Source organism: Gymnodraco acuticeps, unplaced genomic scaffold (genome assembly GCF_902827175.1).
Source record: "Gymnodraco acuticeps unplaced genomic scaffold, fGymAcu1.1, whole genome shotgun sequence".
Lineage (NCBI taxonomy): Eukaryota > Metazoa > Chordata > Actinopteri > Perciformes > Bathydraconidae > Gymnodraco > Gymnodraco acuticeps.
In genome coordinates, this window is record NW_022989798.1 from 352,759 (window position 1) to 371,342 (window position 18,584).

At 41.1% G+C, this 18,584-nt stretch overlaps 1 protein-coding gene across 1 annotated transcript in view; it reads right to left on the reverse strand.

Annotated features, from left to right (window-relative positions):
* adamts17 (ADAM metallopeptidase with thrombospondin type 1 motif, 17) overlaps positions 1–18,584 on the reverse strand; it is a 215,791-nt gene that overhangs the window by 31,200 nt on the left and 166,007 nt on the right. The window contains 3 exon segments of the mRNA XM_034222448.1: positions 28–173; positions 15,658–15,759; positions 18,243–18,393. Of these exon segments, the coding sequence (XP_034078339.1) occupies positions 28–173; positions 15,658–15,759; positions 18,243–18,393 (399 nt within the window).

Here is an 18,584-nt window from a genome sequence, read left to right on the forward strand (position 1 = left end):
ACACAGACGGACAGTGGGGTGACATACGGAGGGTTGTCACATTTCCTCTGTCTGAACTGGACTCCAGTACCGCAGGTCCTGCTGCACATGCTCCACTGGCTCCACGGACTCCAGTCCCCGTCCACATGCTGCGGGATGGGGGTCTTACTGACACACTCTCCTGCCCTGCACCACTGACACACACACACACACACACACACACACACACACACACACACACACACACACACACACACACACACACACACACACACACACACACACACACACACACACACACACACACACACACACACACACACACACACACACACACACACACACACAGATTACAAATAATTTCAACTGCACTTCACAGTCATCATTATTGTTGGAGCAGCCTGAGAGAGGTGGGGGTCAGATTATGTGTGGTGGGGGTGCATGGCAAGCCATTTGAGTATTTATTACATATCCTTGATATCACATGGCAGCTGCCAACACTAGCTGGCTCTTTGATTTCACTTGTTAGATTTATGGTCAAACTAGTTTGGCACTCTGCTTTACTAGTTCAATAAAACATTATACTAGTCACTATTTTTCAGCAACTAGTGGCACTTTTGTCTGACTAGTTACAACATAAGCCTTACTAGTGACGCGAGGAGCAGCACTTGTAGCACCAAAGTCCCAACTTGTAAGCTTTTTGATGAACTAGTGACTCTCTGACCGTACTAGTGACACTAACAGTCTTACAAGTTAACTAGTGCACTGCAAAGACTTTGACATGTTAACTAGTTACAAAAAAGAAGCAGAACTTAGTGGCATACATGTGTCTGCACTAGTTAACTAGTAGCACCCAGAATCACTCACTAGTTAACTAGTAAAGGCAAAAGGTTCACTAGTTAACGCCTCTTTTGACCTTACTAGTTAACTAGTGGGGCTCACAATGTCTACACCTTAACTAGTGAACCTTTTGCCTTTACTAGTTTACTAGTGAGATACATTGAAATTCAACTAGTGAACTAGTGAGGCTTAAAATGTTCACTAGTGGTACTAGTGGATCCCAAATGCTCACTAGTCCCAGTAGTTGCACAGAATGCTAATGAGGAGGAGGGGAAATAATGCATCGAGGTCTCCTATTGGCCCTAAGCTATAGAGCGCCACCCAGCCCAAATAGTTTCTTTAAGAGCTTAAATACACTGTGTTTTAAAATACAGTCATGACTCATATGACCGTATTTACAAAAATATTAAACAAAAGTATTTGTGTAATTATGATCATATGACAGTATATCAAATTAGGTAAGAACATTGAAGACTTAAAATTAGAAAGTTGCCTTAGAACTGCAGACAGCAATATAGACCCTCTTTAAAACATTTTATTAAGCTGCCATTTGAAAGGTGCTTGTATTAGAATAGCACTGTGATAACAGAGTGACATCTATGGTGGGTAGAAGGAGGAATAACCCTCTTCGAATCACAGCTGAGAGGTTGAGAGATCGCTGTGACTTCCATAAATATTAGTCTAAGGCAATATATGGAGAGGTTGTTTATCTTCATACGGGTCTATCGTTACCCTGATTCTAAGATCTGTCCAGTGTTTCAGCTTTATTCATTTCATTTCTAAAAATACACCAGAGACTGCTTTGGATATTGTAACTACGCAAGGAATACAACTTGAAGTGGTTACCTGTTACAAATACTTGGGTATCTGGCTTGATGACTGTCTCACTTTTAAACTTCATGTCAATAACCTGTTTAAAAAGCTGAGGGATAGGCTAGGTTTCTTTTACAGGAATAAGTCCTGTTTCTCGCTTGAGGCCAGGAAAAGGCTCTGTGACCTTTTTACCTGTGCTGGACTATGGTGATTTGTTATATATGAATGCACCTGCCTATTGCCTGAGCAAGTTAGATGCCGCCTATCACAGTGCACTGAGATTTTTGACAAATTGTAAAGCACTTACGCATCACTGTACCCTGTATACCAAGGCGGTTATGCCATCACTTACTGTACGGAGGCTCAGTCACTGGTACTTTTTCATTTACAGAGCCATGTTGGATAAACTACCATCTTATATCTGCTCCCTGATCTCTCTGCGAATTGAAAGTACTTATTGCCTGAGATCGCATGCTGTGGTTTTATTAAATGTGCCAAGTGCTAGGACTGTCTTAGGGAAGAAAGCTTTTAGATGTGCAGCTCCACTAACATGGAACAGTCTGCAAAAAGAATGGAAAATTACCAAGCTAGTACCACTACATGTTTTTAAAGCTCGGTTGGATGCTACACAATCAGATGCTGTTGGTACCTGTACATGTGGTTAAATATGTAAATTGTAATCCCTGTACATTTTGCTGTATGATGTCCTTTTGTTGTTCTGTTGTTTATGTTTTTATGTCTTCTTGTGGAACCTACTGCTGCAGGTCTCCCTTGAAAAAGAGATCATTGATCTCAATGGGATTTTACCTGGATAAATAAAGGTTTTGAATTGAATTTGAATTTAATTGAATGAGCACCGCTGATAAAATGTCCCACCATCACTTCCTCTACTGTTGTGTCTCGAGGGCACCAACAAAAACACACACACAAAGCGGAACAAAGCAGAAACAGAAACATGTATTTTTCTAGGCAAAACAGAGACTGACTGATTTCCCACGGACAATATTTTAACAGTAGGCACCAAATACCGCCTCACGTCTTCGAGACGTTGCTAAAAACATTGCTACGGCTCTCCCTCACAGAGCTGAACTGACCAATTAAAATCTGGGTCCCGCCTGCTTCATTTGCATATGGCTCACTAGTGAACGTGTTAACCCTAACCCTTTCACATTAACTAGTGAGCCATAGGAACTGCAACTAGTTAACTAGTGGATGCATAATGCAACTTACACGTTAACTAGTGAATGCTAGTTGAAGCCTCTTTTGGTCTTGAAAGCTGACTAGTGAGGCTCAAAATGTGCACTAGTTAACTAGTGAGGTCCAAAGTGTCCACTAGATACACTAGTACAATTGTTTTTACCTTACTAGTTAACTAGTTACACACACTTTATCTCACTAGTTATCTACTGAAGCCTTAGAGGAGTCACTAGTAAACTAGTGACACAGAAGTTTTTTTTAATAGTCAACTAGTGGAGGGCAAAACAATTGTACTAGTGTATTTAGTGGACACTTTGGACCTCACTAGTTAACTAGTGCACATTTTGAGCCTCACTAGTCAGCTTGTAAGACCAAAAGAGGCTTCAACTCGTTAACATTACATTGCATTTAGCTGACGCTTTTGTCCAAAGCGACTTACAATAAGTGCATTCGACCAACAAGATACAAACTTGAAGAAAACAGAATCATATAAGTACATCAGGCCTCATAGAGCAAAAACATTTCAAGTGCTACTCAACTGGCTTTAGATAAGCCAGCCCTTTATTAGTATATAAGTGCTTTGTTAATAGTTCTATCGCTCGAAGTGGAGTCGAAGGAGATGAGTTTTCAGTCTGGAAGGTGTGTAAGCTATCTGCTGTCCTGATGTCAATGGGGAGCTCATTCCACCATTTTGGAGCCAGGACAGCAAACCCACGTGTTTTTGCTGATGGGAACTTGGGTCCCCCTTGTAGTGCGGGTGCAGCGAGCTGTTTGGCTGATGCAGAGCGTAGTGCACGCGCTGGGGTGTACGGTTTAACCATGTCCTGGATGTAGGAAGGGCCAGATCCATTCGCAGCATGGTACGCAAGTACCAGTGTCTTGAAGTGGATTCTAGCAGTTACTGGAAGCCAGTGAAGGGAGCGGAGGAGCGGAGTGGTGTGGGAACATTTAGGAAGTTTGAAGACCAGACGAGCCGCTGCATTCTGGGTGAGCTGCAGAGGTCGGATGGCACATGCAGGTAGACCAGCCAGGAGGGAGTTGCAGTAGTCTAGGCGTGAGATGACGAGAGCCTGGACCAGAACCTGAGTCGCTTTCTGAGTCAGCTGGGGACGTATCTTCCTGATGTTGTAAAGCGTGTATCTGCAGCAACGGGTTGTAGCAGCGATGTTTGCAGTGAAGGACAGGTTGTTATCTAGGGTCACACCCAGATTCCTTGCAGTCTGAGTCGGGGAAACAACAGAGGGGCCGATGTTGATTGTTAGGTCAAGAGTGGGACAATCTTTTCTCAGTTAACTAGTGAACATTTTGCCTTAACACTAGTTAACGTGTAAGCTGCAATATGCATCCACTAGTTAACTAGTTGCAGTTCATATGGCTCACTAGTGAATGTGAAGGCCTTAGGGTTAGGGTTAACACGTTCACTAGTGATTCATATGCAAATGAAGCAGGCGGGACCCAGATTCTGATTGGTCAGTTCAGCTCTGTGAGGGAGAGCCGTAGCAATGTTTTTAGCAACGTCTCAAAGAATTGAGGCGCATCAGTCGGGTATTTAGTGCCTACTGTTAAAATACTGTCCGTAGGAAGTCAGTCAGTCTCTGTTTTGCCTAGAAAAATAAATGTTTCTGTTTCTGCTTTGTGTGTGTGTTTTTGTTGGCGCGAGTGTGCGTATTGTAACAATCAGAAATGTAAACACTGGTAGTCACTACAGTAAACAGATACTGTTCTAAACTGTATTAAAGTAAACAGGTATTATCTTGAACTGTATTGAAGTGAACATGTATTATTTGGGACTGTTTTAAAGTAATCCTATATATATATATATAAACCTTCTTACCTACACTCCATGACCCAGATACCCTGACACACACACATACACCTCCTGTCTCCAGCACACACACATACACTCCATGACCCAAATACCAGTACACACACACACACACACACACACACACACACACACACACACACACACACACACACACACACACACACACACACACACACACACACACACACACACACACACACACACACACACACACACACACACACACACACACACATACACACACATACACTTCCCCCCACCAGCACACACACAGGTTCTTTTCAAGGTTCTTTCTGGGGCCAATATAATCTCAAGTACCAATATATCTGTGTACAATGTTTGATTGTCTGGAAAGGAATAGTTTGTGTGAGATCTTCCTTGGGAAAGTAAAGGAGTGAACCCAGGTGCAAGATAAAAAGTGACTCTGTCCTTGTTTACTTCCGAAGCTGTCACGCTCAGAAAAATACTTTTTCCCAGAACTCTGATTCGCTGTATTGGGCCCGACCCAAAGTGAATCCAACCAGTAAGAACACCTAGGGGAGTGAGCAACCGACCCAAACTCCTTCCCACGGACTCTCTGATTCGCTTAGGAGTAAAATGGGACAGACACACATCTCCGCCCCAAATATGTCCATATATACTGTTGTTTAGTCATGCAAAAATGCCCCCTGTTTCTGACTGGCTGGTCCCGATATCTGTATCGCACAGCAGTAGAGTGGGGAGCCCGGAGTGCTCTGTTTCAGGGCACTCTGTATTTTCGTATTGTGTTTTTTACCATTAAAATCAGATTATTGTTATAACTTTTATGCTGGTGTTTTGAACTCCTTCTTTTATTAAATCTGACCAGGCTCATCTAAAGGACGGCGCGGAGCAGAGGTGGGCTTTAAGCCACCACTACTGTGTTTGCTCCTACAAGCTGGTGACCTCCCGACGTGATGAGTGCTGGTCTCTAGAAGGACCATCGACAGCTAGCGGACGGAATTCAGTCATGGGGAGGACACCTGGACACCGTTGACAACTAAACCAGGACGTCCTACATGATACAAAGGTAAAACAGATACCTGTTGATTACCAAAATCTGTGATTTGGCTTTGCTACAACATTTTTAGAGTTGTCAGTGGCGTTCTCAGTGTTCTTAGTCACGGTAAAAAATACAATACTGTAGAAAGTGTGTGTAAGAGTCTGGTATTGCATTCCAGTACCTTAGCTCACTAAAGCAAAGTCGGTGCTCAGAGTCAGGTAGGACATTCCAGACTTGAGGCATCGAGTTATATTTAAGAAAGTGTTTGTATAAGAGTCAGGTAGGACATTCCGGACCTATAAGGCACTGAGTGTGTGTAAGAGTCTGGTATTGCATTCCAGTACCTTAACTCACTAAAGAACAAAGTGAACCAGCGAGGTCCCCTGCACGGCTGACTCGCTGGGGAAATTCTGTAGACTATAGGCTGACAAAAAGCTGATGTCGATATTATATGTGGGTATTCAAGAGGAAATACGCACATTTCAAAATCAATTTGAAACGACCGGATTTCGCAAACGCTTGCTGTGGGGTTGATCTGAACGGCTAAACGTGACGATAAAGGATTTTTTTGGCTTGGGTTTAATCTCCATGTGAGGGTCACATCTCTAAAGAGAGGTGTTGAAGCGCTCTCAAAAGCCAGAATTATCTGTTGAAATAATACATTGCACAAAAAAAGCCGGACAGAATGTATGTGTGATCTTTTTACGTCGAATCTGTGTAACAATTGAGAAAAGAGAGCATATGACATAGTGACAGGAGACAGTTGCAGAGCTGAGAGCTTCATCAGACAGAGGAAGCTCATTTGTGGTCAGCTGCTGCCCTCTGGTGGCGAACAGGGTGTGTAACAATATTCTGTGTTGTTTCACGCTGGAAAAACTTTGAATTAAGGACAAGACATTCAAAATAAATAGAATAAGGACATCAAGAGTAACGACAAGATTTGTTCAGTGTATTAATACATACAAGTGAACACATATCAACCTAGTCAGATAATAGATACGAAGTCATAATGGAAGGAGAATTTGAAAAGAGTGATTTAGGCGTTCCAATTCCCGGAAGCTTCCGCGAACAATGGGAACATACTGAGAGATTGATTCTCAGTGGAATCAAACAGAGAGATAAGAAAAAGGCTTGTGCAGACCTGAGGTTCCTAAAAAATAAAATGACGGAAGAGGACAGAGTAGGAGCCGACGAGACATTTGGAAATCTGTTTGTTGATTGTTCTGTCTGTTGGTTGTCATTGTTGATTCGTAAAGACCTTGTTTTATGTTGGTAAATGTTTTGGTATACCAATAGTTTGTGGTTAGTTGTTGAAAGAAGCGCCCTTCTCTTGAAAAGGCTGAGAGCTCCAGCCGGAGCCGGGGTGTCAGTATTTGTACTTTCTGATTCTGTAGAAGAGTAGACCCTTTGTTTCAATCAGAAAAAGAGCAAGCTATTCATCACAATTGTATTTTTAGGTTATGAATAATAAAAAAAGTAGTAGCCTAAGTGATAAGCAGAAGGGTTTTTGAACGCTTGTCAGTCAGAAGGAATCTATGAATGTGTATATGACAGGGGTGCTTATGCCCGCTTTGGTTTTCAATGATTGGTGGCATTTTCAGTTCATTGCTTACTTCCACACGCCTTTTCTCCTCCTTGTCTCTTTCATGACTTTATTTAATGCATTAAAACAGAGTCCATTCTCTTCGGTTCGAAACATAATCTCAGCAAATCCGACGACTTCTCAGTTGCAGTGGGCGACATTATTGTCACAAGTAAGAAGGAAATTACATACCTAGGATCTATTCTTGAGGCAAACCTCTCCTGTGACAAAATGGCATCCAATGTAATAAAAAAAGTCAATCAAAGAACTAGATTCCTATACCGGATCTCCTCTCTGGTAAACAAAAACACCCTGAAAACTCTGGCAGGAGCACTCATTCAAGGGCACTATGACTATGCTTGCACGTCATGGTACCATAGCACCTCCAAGGCGCTAAAAATAAAACTTCAAACATCGCAAAATAAACTGGTCAGACTACTGCTTGACCTTTCATCTAGAACCCACCTCACCTCTGCCCACTTTGACAACCTAGGATGGCTTAGAGTAGACGACAGAGTACAGCTACTTGCAATGGGCCTGGTCTACAAGATCCACTACACCTCTATGGTACCCATGTACATGTCAAAATTCTTCCCAAAGGTCAAGGAATACCATGATCATAACACCAGAGGGAGCTCCACAAATCATGTGAAACCCAGATTTGGCACAAAAAAGGGGGAATACACGTTTCGCAATTATACCACATCAAGGTGGAACGCTCTTCCCTCAACTGTAAAGGAAAGTAAAACTATACTTACCTTCAAAACCTCTCTTAAAGAGCACCTTCGGGGGAGAGCATTGCAAAACTGGCCCCGGTAATGGTTCAAATCTCAACCTGTCGTTCCATGGACAGCTTCCCCCCCCCCCATCTATGTATATACTCGCATTTTAGACTCTGTTACTAACTGTATATCTGTAGACTTGGTATGTCTTAAATGTCCGGTTAGGATGTATTAGAACGAAATCTAAAATGAAAATTGTAAACAAGCAATCTGTATGTAAAAAAACCACCTGTATGTAAATTGTAAATAAGCCATCTGTATGTCAAATATGTCTTATATGTCTTAAATGACATGATGAATTGGAAATGGGGGACCCTGATGTAAACAAGACGAAAGTCTTTCTCTGGTCTGCATCCCCTTAACAATTGTATGTTTTGAGCTGTACTGCACTGTACCCAATATACAAGCTGTTAATAAACTTTTCAATCAATCAATCAATCAATCAATCAATCAAACGATTGTTATCGTAACTTTCCGTGTTTCTAGAAGTCAAACTCACTGTTCATATTACGGAGTATATTTCCGGAACGGCCTTTCAAAATAAAAGCCACAGGCCGCTGTTCACCAGAGATGCCTTCACAATAAAACAGTAATTAGCTTAACAATATATTTAACTTATATTACGTCGTTAAACATTGATTTTAATTAATTACAGTTTTCAAATACGGCGCGGATTGAATACAGTTATTTGTGTATTCTGTTACAACCTCACCATGCTTGTAACACAACTTAGATAAACAATTTGAAAATTAATAGAATAACCAAGTAGATAAAAGATTAGTAGGCCTATAGTGGTTAAGGAGGGTGTCTTTGTTTTGCCTATTAACTTAGAACTGAAGTAATAAAGAATAGGCTATCATTAGTTTGTTTTAACATTCACATGTTTCAGCATTCCTGACCTCAGCCGTTTTATTTTGTAACCCGTTGGGAGAGAGATTTAAATTGAGTTTTTCTCAGTAGCTGAATGGCTGTGATTACAGCAGCATTGGATAGTTGTGCACCACCTTTTGGGTTCTCTGAATCAGTGTGTTGGTGAAGAGTTGCTCACTGCAAACAGAAGAAGTGTGCAAAGAACGCATCTCTGAGGAGGTATTGACATTGTGCTTGTGCCTCGTTGTCAAGGCAACAGTGGTGTGAAGAGGTACTGCGGTTTTGGGGGGATTTCTGCTGTACAGTGGACAACGTGTGTCTGCCAAGTGATTCCTTCCCTCATCCCAATGCCAGGGAGAGTTTCCTTGAAGCCCACTGACCAGGGCCGGTCCTAGCTTTTTTGGGGACCCTGCCACTGACTACAGCTGCATCACTGACTGTGCTCATTATGACAAGATCTTGAGACATGCTTGTCTCAGATTGTTCAGACTGTGAAGGAATGATGCAATGATTTTACAGCATAATTGTGCAAGAGTTTCCCAGGGGGTGGTGTAGAAACCTTAATGCTTAGTGTTTAGATAAGAGGCTGCTTGTTTAAATGATGGTCTGGAATACTGAAATGATTAAAGTTTAATATTCTTGTTTAGCAAACGAGACATCTGATTATTATGTCACACATAATAATCTTGACATAGAAACTAGCTATGGGTAAAACATGTGCTTGTTATACCATTGTTATCATGAACAAAAGATAAATAAGGAAATAGTATCTGCTTAAAGATGAACGGATTTCATAGAGAGGATTAGTTATTGTGAATACTCCACAAGGTATCTACTAATGTATTTTAAAGAACCAAATTTAAAGAACTTGAATTGACTTGATAAATAAGTGAAGATAAGAAGATGTATTAACGATGAATTAATCAATTGGTAAATAAAAAATAGCGGTAAAGAGAAAAACTATTAAAGTGAAGTGAAAAATCATCCTAAAACACACTGATGGAAAAGGGGGGGGGGGGGGCATGATGGAAGTATGCACTAGACTTTAAGTAGTGGGTGTTTGGGAGTTAGGAGTACAGTGTAGAACCATATTCTTCAATCTTTTCATCATGTTTACAAATTATTCTTTTAGAGTTTTTATTCATGTGTGAATTTGGTAGTGTTTTAATTTGTTACAGTATTGATCAGTTCAAAGGGAGAGTTTTAGTAACATCTCTATAAGATCAGACACATATTTATTTATATAGGCCATGTTGAAGGGAAAGCTAGTTCTAAACAAAATATAGTATTTCAATTTGAGGTACTGGTTTCACCATTGTGGCATAGTTATTACCATAGGAGGGCTTTCGGATGGACATACAAAATGACTTCTGTTTTTAAATCCTTAATAAAGGAAGGAGTAATTGTTGCATGTTCGGACACCCAGGGTTCCACGCACTGTTAAAGAGTTTAACATTGTTTTTTAGGTAGACCAGAATTGAAGATACATTAATATGAGTTATGAAATACATGGCAGAGCTTTACAGATCCTGATAATGTTTTGACTCGAGAAAATAATTATATGCACAAGTTTCTGATCTATTAGACATTTTAATATAGATTAGGTGTTAATGAACTGCAGTAGTAGTACTATAAGGAAGTGAGTTTTGTACCAAGTTGCAGGAAATGTGGGAAACAGCTGTCCCAATGAAAAGTTAGAGATATCTGGAAAATGATAGTTGTAATCGTGAATTAATAAATGATGGCGCTCCATATATGACAGATTTTTGTAGACAAAGGATACTGGCCTATGCTGAAATATCAAAGTCTCTGCAGAGCACGATACATGGCCAAAAAGACTGAGACCAACTGACCTTTGACCCTGACTGACAGTGTAACTTGAGAAGGCACTGTCAATGACTGACTCTGGGGTGTACCTGACCAAACTTGACTTTACAACCTGACATGACATGTGATCAGTGCAACTGCATGATTTAAAACAATGACTAATCAAGCATGCTTTTGGACTAACACATTATTCTGGGGCTCTGTGGGAAATGAGAGTTTCCTAACATTCCACAGAATTGGAAAACCGCACTTGTGACTCGTTTCTAATCTACTTGATGATATTTTACTCCCACAGGCAGTGGCTGTTTGCAGAATGTGAAACTCAAACTAAAACATGAAGATTCTGTTTCTTTTAGGACTGAAGGATGGAGAGAAACACTTCATTTCACTGAAGTGTTTACTGTGGAAATGATGGATGTACATTTGGGAAAAATGTTTGGTATTTTCTTATAATCCATTATTACCTGAAGGTTTTCTTCCCATACAGGATTTTGGTTACACATGAGTTCATGTGTAAAAAGGGGGAGTGTAAACTTCACAATCTACATTTTTCAATCTGACCATTGATTGACAGTTTTAGAATTGACCTGCTCCATATCTGGGGATAAGATACTGTTTGATGGATGTTGACATGTTTCTAATATTGATTGAGTTATAGCAGGTAACACAGATGCAGAATCAGTGGCCAAGGGGCTACTGTGAGAGATGTAATTCCAGAATGGAATACTGAAGAAGTTGACCTGTGAGTAATGTTTCAACAGGTATTAAAGTAACTGAGGTTTGAAATGTAGAAAGAACATATTACAGTTAAAGCTAAAACATAGTAAAGTAATGAGACAGAATTTAATGTAGACAACATCATGTAACTAGCCTGGTAAAGAAGTAAAAGCCATAGACTTTATTGTTTAGGTCATTATGGGGATATACATTTCATCTAAATTCATAATAGAAAGACATTTGATGACAGTTTGTTGGAATTCTGTATTCATACGCAGTGGGGGATCAAAAAGCTGAGGGCCCAGGAGCCCTGAGCGTAGGCTTGAGGGATTTGTATCAGATTTATCCACACAGGTTGCTGGCGCCAAAAGGGGGACCCAGGAGGCCGACACAGCGGAATTCGTCTGGCTGAAGGTCATCAGGACAAAGTGGCTCAACCCCAGGTTTTCCGGCCCCTACCGAGTGACCCAGCGGATCTCTCATGCCGTCCGTCTAGGAGGAAAGGGGGACAACTGGTACTACTGGAGCCAGTGTGCGGTCGGGAAAACACCTGCGAGGACCCTAGACGACATCAGGACAGACCTGGCCCCCGTCAAGGAAATCGACCCGGGAGGCATCATCAGCGGGCCGGAGGATCGGGAGGACGTCATCAGCGGGCCGGAGGATCGGGAGGACATCTCTCCAGCAGTCGACTCGGGAGGCGTCATTAGCGGGCCAGAGAAGGAGGATCGGGAAGACATCTCTCCAGCATCGACCCGGAAGCCGCCGTCAGCGGATCGGGGGGACAAAGACACGGCAAGCCAGGACGGCACAGGGGACTCCACTCTCCGCTGAAACAGGTTGATATAGCCGGTGTGGAGTTTGTTCTAATATCCCATTTTTTGAGGATCTTTGTTTCAATATCCCATTTTTTGAGGAACTTTGTTTTAATATCCCATTTTTTGAGGAACTTTGTTTTAATATCCCATTTTTTGAGGGAGAAGCTGCCCCTTCCCCTTCGTACCAAATGCCCTTGCTGGCTTACGCGTCGGAGGAGGACGAGCACGATGACTCAGCCGACAAGTACAATTTTTTAACATATTTTGGTCTCCCACCACTGTCATAATAAGTTGTTATGGTGGACTGTTCCTAAAGGTTTTAAAGTGCTCTAAATCCTAGCTTCTGATGGATTTATATAAATGTTGGAGAACAGACAGTAGAAAAGAATGACAGTGGTTATGTTTCAAATGCTGTGTATAAGTTGATCTCTGAAGGTGAGATCAAAAGAGGGATTAAAGTAAACAGATATTGTTCTAAACAGGTATTATCTTGAACTGTATTGAAGTGAACATGTATTATTTGGGACTGTTTTAAAGTAATCCTATATATATAAACCTTCTTACTTACACTCACTGACCCAGATACCCTGCTACACACACATACACTTCCTCCCATCAGCACACACACACACATACACTTCCTGACCCAGATACCAGCACACACACACACACATACACTTCCCTCCACCAGCACACACACAGGTTCTTTTCAAGGTTCTTTCCGGGGCCAATATAATCTCAAGCACCAATATATCTGTGTACAATGTTTGATACCAATATATCTGTGTACAATGTTTGATACCAATATATCTGTGTACAATGTTTGATACCAATATATCTGTGTACAATGTTTGATTGTTTGGGAAAGAATAGTTTGTGTGAAACCTTCCTTGGGAAATTCAAGGAGTGAAGTTAGGTGGAAGATAAGAAGTGACTCTCCGCCCCAAATATGTCCATATATACTGTTGTTTATTCATGCAAAATGCCCCTGTTTCTGACTGGCTGGTCCCGATATCTGTATCGCACAGCAGTAGAGTGGGGAGCCCGGAGTGCTCTGTTTCAGGGCACTCTGTATTTCGTATTGTGTTTTTTACCATTAAAATCAGATTATTGTTATAACTTTTATGCCGGTGTTTTGAACTCCTTCTTTTATTAATCTGACCAGGCTCATCTAAACGGACGGCGCGGAGCAGAAGTGGGCTTTAAGCCACCACTACTGTGTTTGCTCCTACAGTTCCTAAGCTAAATGGACTATTCGACTGCAGCCCAGTTCTTATTATACATCCATGCATCATAGATCATACCCTTCTGTCGCATCACGTTTCCGGATTAGTGTTTACAAATCTGAAAGGAGCCGGTCATCTCCCAACCACCTTGAAAACCAGGACTGGATTTCTCAAACCGACTGGATTGACTAAAATGACTGACATTCTGCCGTGGTAAATTGACTGTTTTATTTATTTTGAAGAAAACCCGAAGTGGAACGTTTTGGATTTAAAAGTGAACTGTGGGAAGAAGGATTGTTTAATTGTTTGTGGGGTATTCGAAATACACTTGCTGTTTGTGATTATAATTCCCACAACGGAGACATTTACAGTGACATGTTTTTGCCATCGATTATTTTATCATACTGTTCTGTACAGATGAGACTTTGTAATCAGATGTAGCCTATGTATATGTGTGTCTGTGATTTTATACTGAATGTAAAGTAACTGGAAATATGTGTGGGTGTGTGTGTGTGTGTGTGTGTGTGTGTGTGTGTGTGTGTGTGTGTGTGTGTTGTGTGTGAGAGAGAGAGAGAAAGACTCCTCCAACCTCCCAAACTTTCTTTTTATGTGTGCATTGTTATTTGTGCTTGAGCAACATTTTACTTGAACTTTATTTCAATGAAATTAGTTGTAATTATTGTCCTACGTTTTAATTTGTTTTACAGAGAGGTTTCACAGCTGTCTGGGCCTAGTGGCCCACAGGCGGCGTTTATCCAGCAGCCAGAACATCCATCTGTGCCTGCCCCCAGGTCAAGATCTACCGTGGCTCAAGGGCCTTCACCAGAGCCATCAAGGACCAGCAGACCAGCATCACTACAGCTGCCTCCACCTCCATCTGCGGCTGCCACCAGGTCAAGATACACCTCAGCACAAAGGCTCCACCACAGCCATCACCTTCAATCCAGCCAGCAAGGAGGTCTCGTGGAGGTCTCGTATAGCACTTGTACACCCCACCTACACAGCAGCCCATGCACCATCACCCCCATCTTCACAGCAGCCAGACCCACTGTCTTGGAAGACAGACAAAGACCTTGACACTGTCTTGACATTTATAATGAATAGTTGGTTGAAAGTTCTGATGTTCAATATTGTAAATAGTTAGATTTTCCAGTTTCTTATATTTATATAAATAGTTGGTTGAAAAAAACATTTATAATAAATTGTTGGTTGAAAAAAAAGGTTGAATGCTCAATTTGTATTTGTACACATCACATGAACCTTGGTATGTAATATGAAGTCATTATTCAGTCCTAATGTATCTCAGTCCCTGCTGTGGTGAAAGTAGAGTGATAAACACCTATTTTACTCAAAATTCGAATTTAACTTTTTTTCATTTTAGACATGAATAACATATTTATATACAGTGTAATTCAAATATTTCACTGCTTTTGTGATCCTAAGACTTTGGTAACCAAATCTAAAACACCAAAACAATTCGATCACATGAGTAAATTTGTGTTTTCACAAAAGTTTTGAAGAATTTCCGAAAATCGGATGTCAAATGTTAAGCTTTTGAGCTACTTATCTCATCAAACAGTGCTCTAAGGTGAGTAATTTGCATATATATCAATACTAGAGATTGTCCTGAACATTTTGATATGTAACACATGGGTGCCATGTTAGAAGAAATACATTTAAAAGGTGATTTAAGAAAACATCTAACAATCGAGAAAATACCCTTAGACTCCAGAGGGTTAACTTGTAAGACTGTTAGTGTCACTAGTACGGTCAGAGAGTCACTAGTTCATCAAAAAGCTTACAAGTTGGGACTTTGGTGCTACAAGTGCTGCTCCTGGCGTCACTAGTAAGGCTTATGTTATTATTACGACATAATTACTCTGTAGCTATGTTAGTTTGACAATAAAGAACCTTGAACCTTATGTGGTAACTAGTCAGACAAAAGTGCCACTAGTTGCTGAAAAAGAGTGACTAGTATAATGTTTTATTTAACTACTAAAGCAGAGTGCCAAACTAGTGTGACCATATTTCACATAAATATATATATCAATAACAAGTTAAATCAAAGAGCCAACTAGTGTAGGCAGCTGCCGTCTGATATCAAGGATATGGAATAAATACTCAAATGGCTTGCCATAGTGTGTGAGGCGCTCCTACCTTGTCTGCTCCACACTCTGTTCCATCCAGAGGAGCGTCCAGTTTGGTCTTGCAGGAAGCATCTCCCTCGACTAAACACCACAAGCCTGCACACATCAGGTGCTGATGACACACACACACACACACACACACACACACACACACACACACACACACACACACACACACACACACACACACACACACACACACACACACACACACACACACACACACACACACACACACACTTCATGTGAGTTGTCGCATAAACGCCGGGGTTCATGAAGCATCAAAAACATATTTGATCCAATTACTCATGTCATCGCTCATGTACTTCCTGCTGTGAGCGCTTGTTTTTGGATCATTGACTGGAAACAAAAACATTTGAAAGGAGCTGATGTTAACTACATCTCTTCTCTTAGAGCTGTTCTGTTCTGTAGGATAATACTTTGAGTGTGAATCTATAATTCTACTGCCTGAATCTGCTTCATGGTTTTCACTTTCTTTGCTTCATTTGTTCTGTTTTTAATTCAGCAGGTGAACCTGTCATAAAGTAGTGTGTGTGTGTGTGTGTGTGTGTGTGTGTGTGTGTGTGTGTGTGTGTGTGTGTGTGTGTGTGTGTGTGTGTGTGTGTGTATTAAACTAAAACGGAGCATTTTCTGTCAGCTCAGATTCTATTCCTGCTTCTTTAAACTGTAGGGAGGCGTGTGGCGCAGTGGATTAGTGCGTTGGTGTTGGGATCAGGGGGTCACAGGTTCAAACCCCACTGCAGTCAGCATGTCGTCGTGTCCCTGAGACACTTCCCCCCAAAGTGCTCCTGTGGGGATTGCCCACAGTGTTGAGTATGTAAGTCTCTTTGGATAAAAGCGTCTAACAAGTGACATGTGATGTGTATGTGCTCATGTGTGTCAGTGTTGGCTGCTGTCTGAATATGCTGAAGGAAAAGCAGCTTTTACTTTGAATAAAACCCGTTTGCATCCTAAATATCTGGGCTTCTTCTTTTCTAAGGTCACATTGTTCTGTTGTGTAACATAATACACTTCAGTATAAAACATCTTTTTATTTCTCTTTAATTAATGTATTTGCATTGCATTTGATATTGAGGTAATCTAAAGTAATGGAGTAACTACTTTTATATAGTGATAATCAGATTAGCTCGCTGATTACATTTTGTACAGGTAACTAGTCATTGTAACAGAATACATTTTTAAAGTAACCCTCCCCACCATGCTCACATTGTTAGTCCACAGTCTGTCCCTATTGAACCCCAACAGGGCAGGCAATACACATCTTTATTCTAAATGCAGTATATATAGAGTGGTTTCAATGGCTCCACAGATCAATTATGGGCTCTGCACAATTAGTCAATATATTTGTAGCGATATGTATAATGTTTGAACTTATTTAAATATATGCATACACTAACAGAGAGGAAATAGCTCAAAAGAACCAGCCCTCAGTTTAGCCTTTTACCTAAACATGTCAGCATTTACCTCTTCTCCTTTTGTCTTTTGATTATTAAATAAAACTCTCTTTTGACGTTTCACATTGAAGACCTTCCAGGACAGGGAAGGATTAAAGGATATGTCCTAGGAGAGGTTCAATGGAACACATCTGCTGACTTCAACAGCAAACAGTATTATAATAGAGAGGGTTTATCATTATTAAATTAGGGGAAAGTACAAATAAAGACAGTTTAACAGTGGGTCTGCTTCAAATGAAACGGGTTTTTTGTTAATGTAAATAAATACCTGTATCTGAGAGGGGCGTTATGTAGTATGGTTTTGCATAAGTTGAATCCTGTGGCAGCACACTACATATTGCTGTCTGCAGGAGAATACAGTGAACAGGACACTGCTTTACTCTGAATGTGACTTTTGAATCACATGACAGGCCTGATGCTGGCTGCCAGCTGGATTCACTCTGCAGCAGCCTCCTTAATATCAGGTTCAGTCACACCGGTCCTAACGCTGGAATCTCAAGCATTTTTCTCAGCCTCAGAGTCCACTCTGTACACACACTGCACAACCACTGTATACATTACATGTGAAGGTTAGCTGAACACTCTCCACAACACATGACGCTGATCTCAGAAGAAGGAGGTTCCACTCAGCACACCTTCTGTCCCTGCTGCAGTATAGCTGACTGCTGAGCACCATGTGTGTGTAGATGTGTGTATACACGTGTACGTAAGTAGTCCCCATGTAAAACCTGAGAGAGCAGATGGAAATTAACAGTCATCTGATATTTACTGTTTGATATAAACCTCTGCAGATAGAGAAAGGCTGTGGGGAATGGCATGACACCATCATGTGACTTTACTAAATCATCAAGTACCCTGACCAAGAGAGAGAGCAAATGAAACACCAGCCCAGCATTCCTACATGGATCAATGTGACATCTTTCATTTGTAGGATTCCTTCTCCAGTTTCTACACTGACATGTCAATGGATAGATATTTTATTTTTGCATTGGTGTTATAACCTTTTTCTCCCCATGCCAACATATATGCACCGTACTTTATACTCTGCTCGTGGTGTTTCATGGATTGTTGAGGTTAATTCATATCTAATAGAAACGGAATAACGAACAGAGTGTTGTACCTCCATGTCGTTGCAGAAGGTGGCGTTGGTTCCAAACAGGATCTGGCACTGCTCGTCCACGCTGTAGTGCATGCCCGGCAGCTTGGGGGGGAGTCTCACTTGGTAGCGGCTTCGGGGGTCCGTGTGCAGGAGGCAGGCGCTGGCTTTGGACCTACTTAAAGACACAAGAGAGGGACAGGCTACAACAGGCTGACCAGGGAACTGTTTCCTTTGTCATCGAAATCGAAAAGAGACTTTTATCATATATATATACTGTATATAATATATCTATATATTAGATTTGGACAACATTGGTCTGAGAAAAAAATGAGCCTTGATGGTTAGATCAGGGTTCATACACTT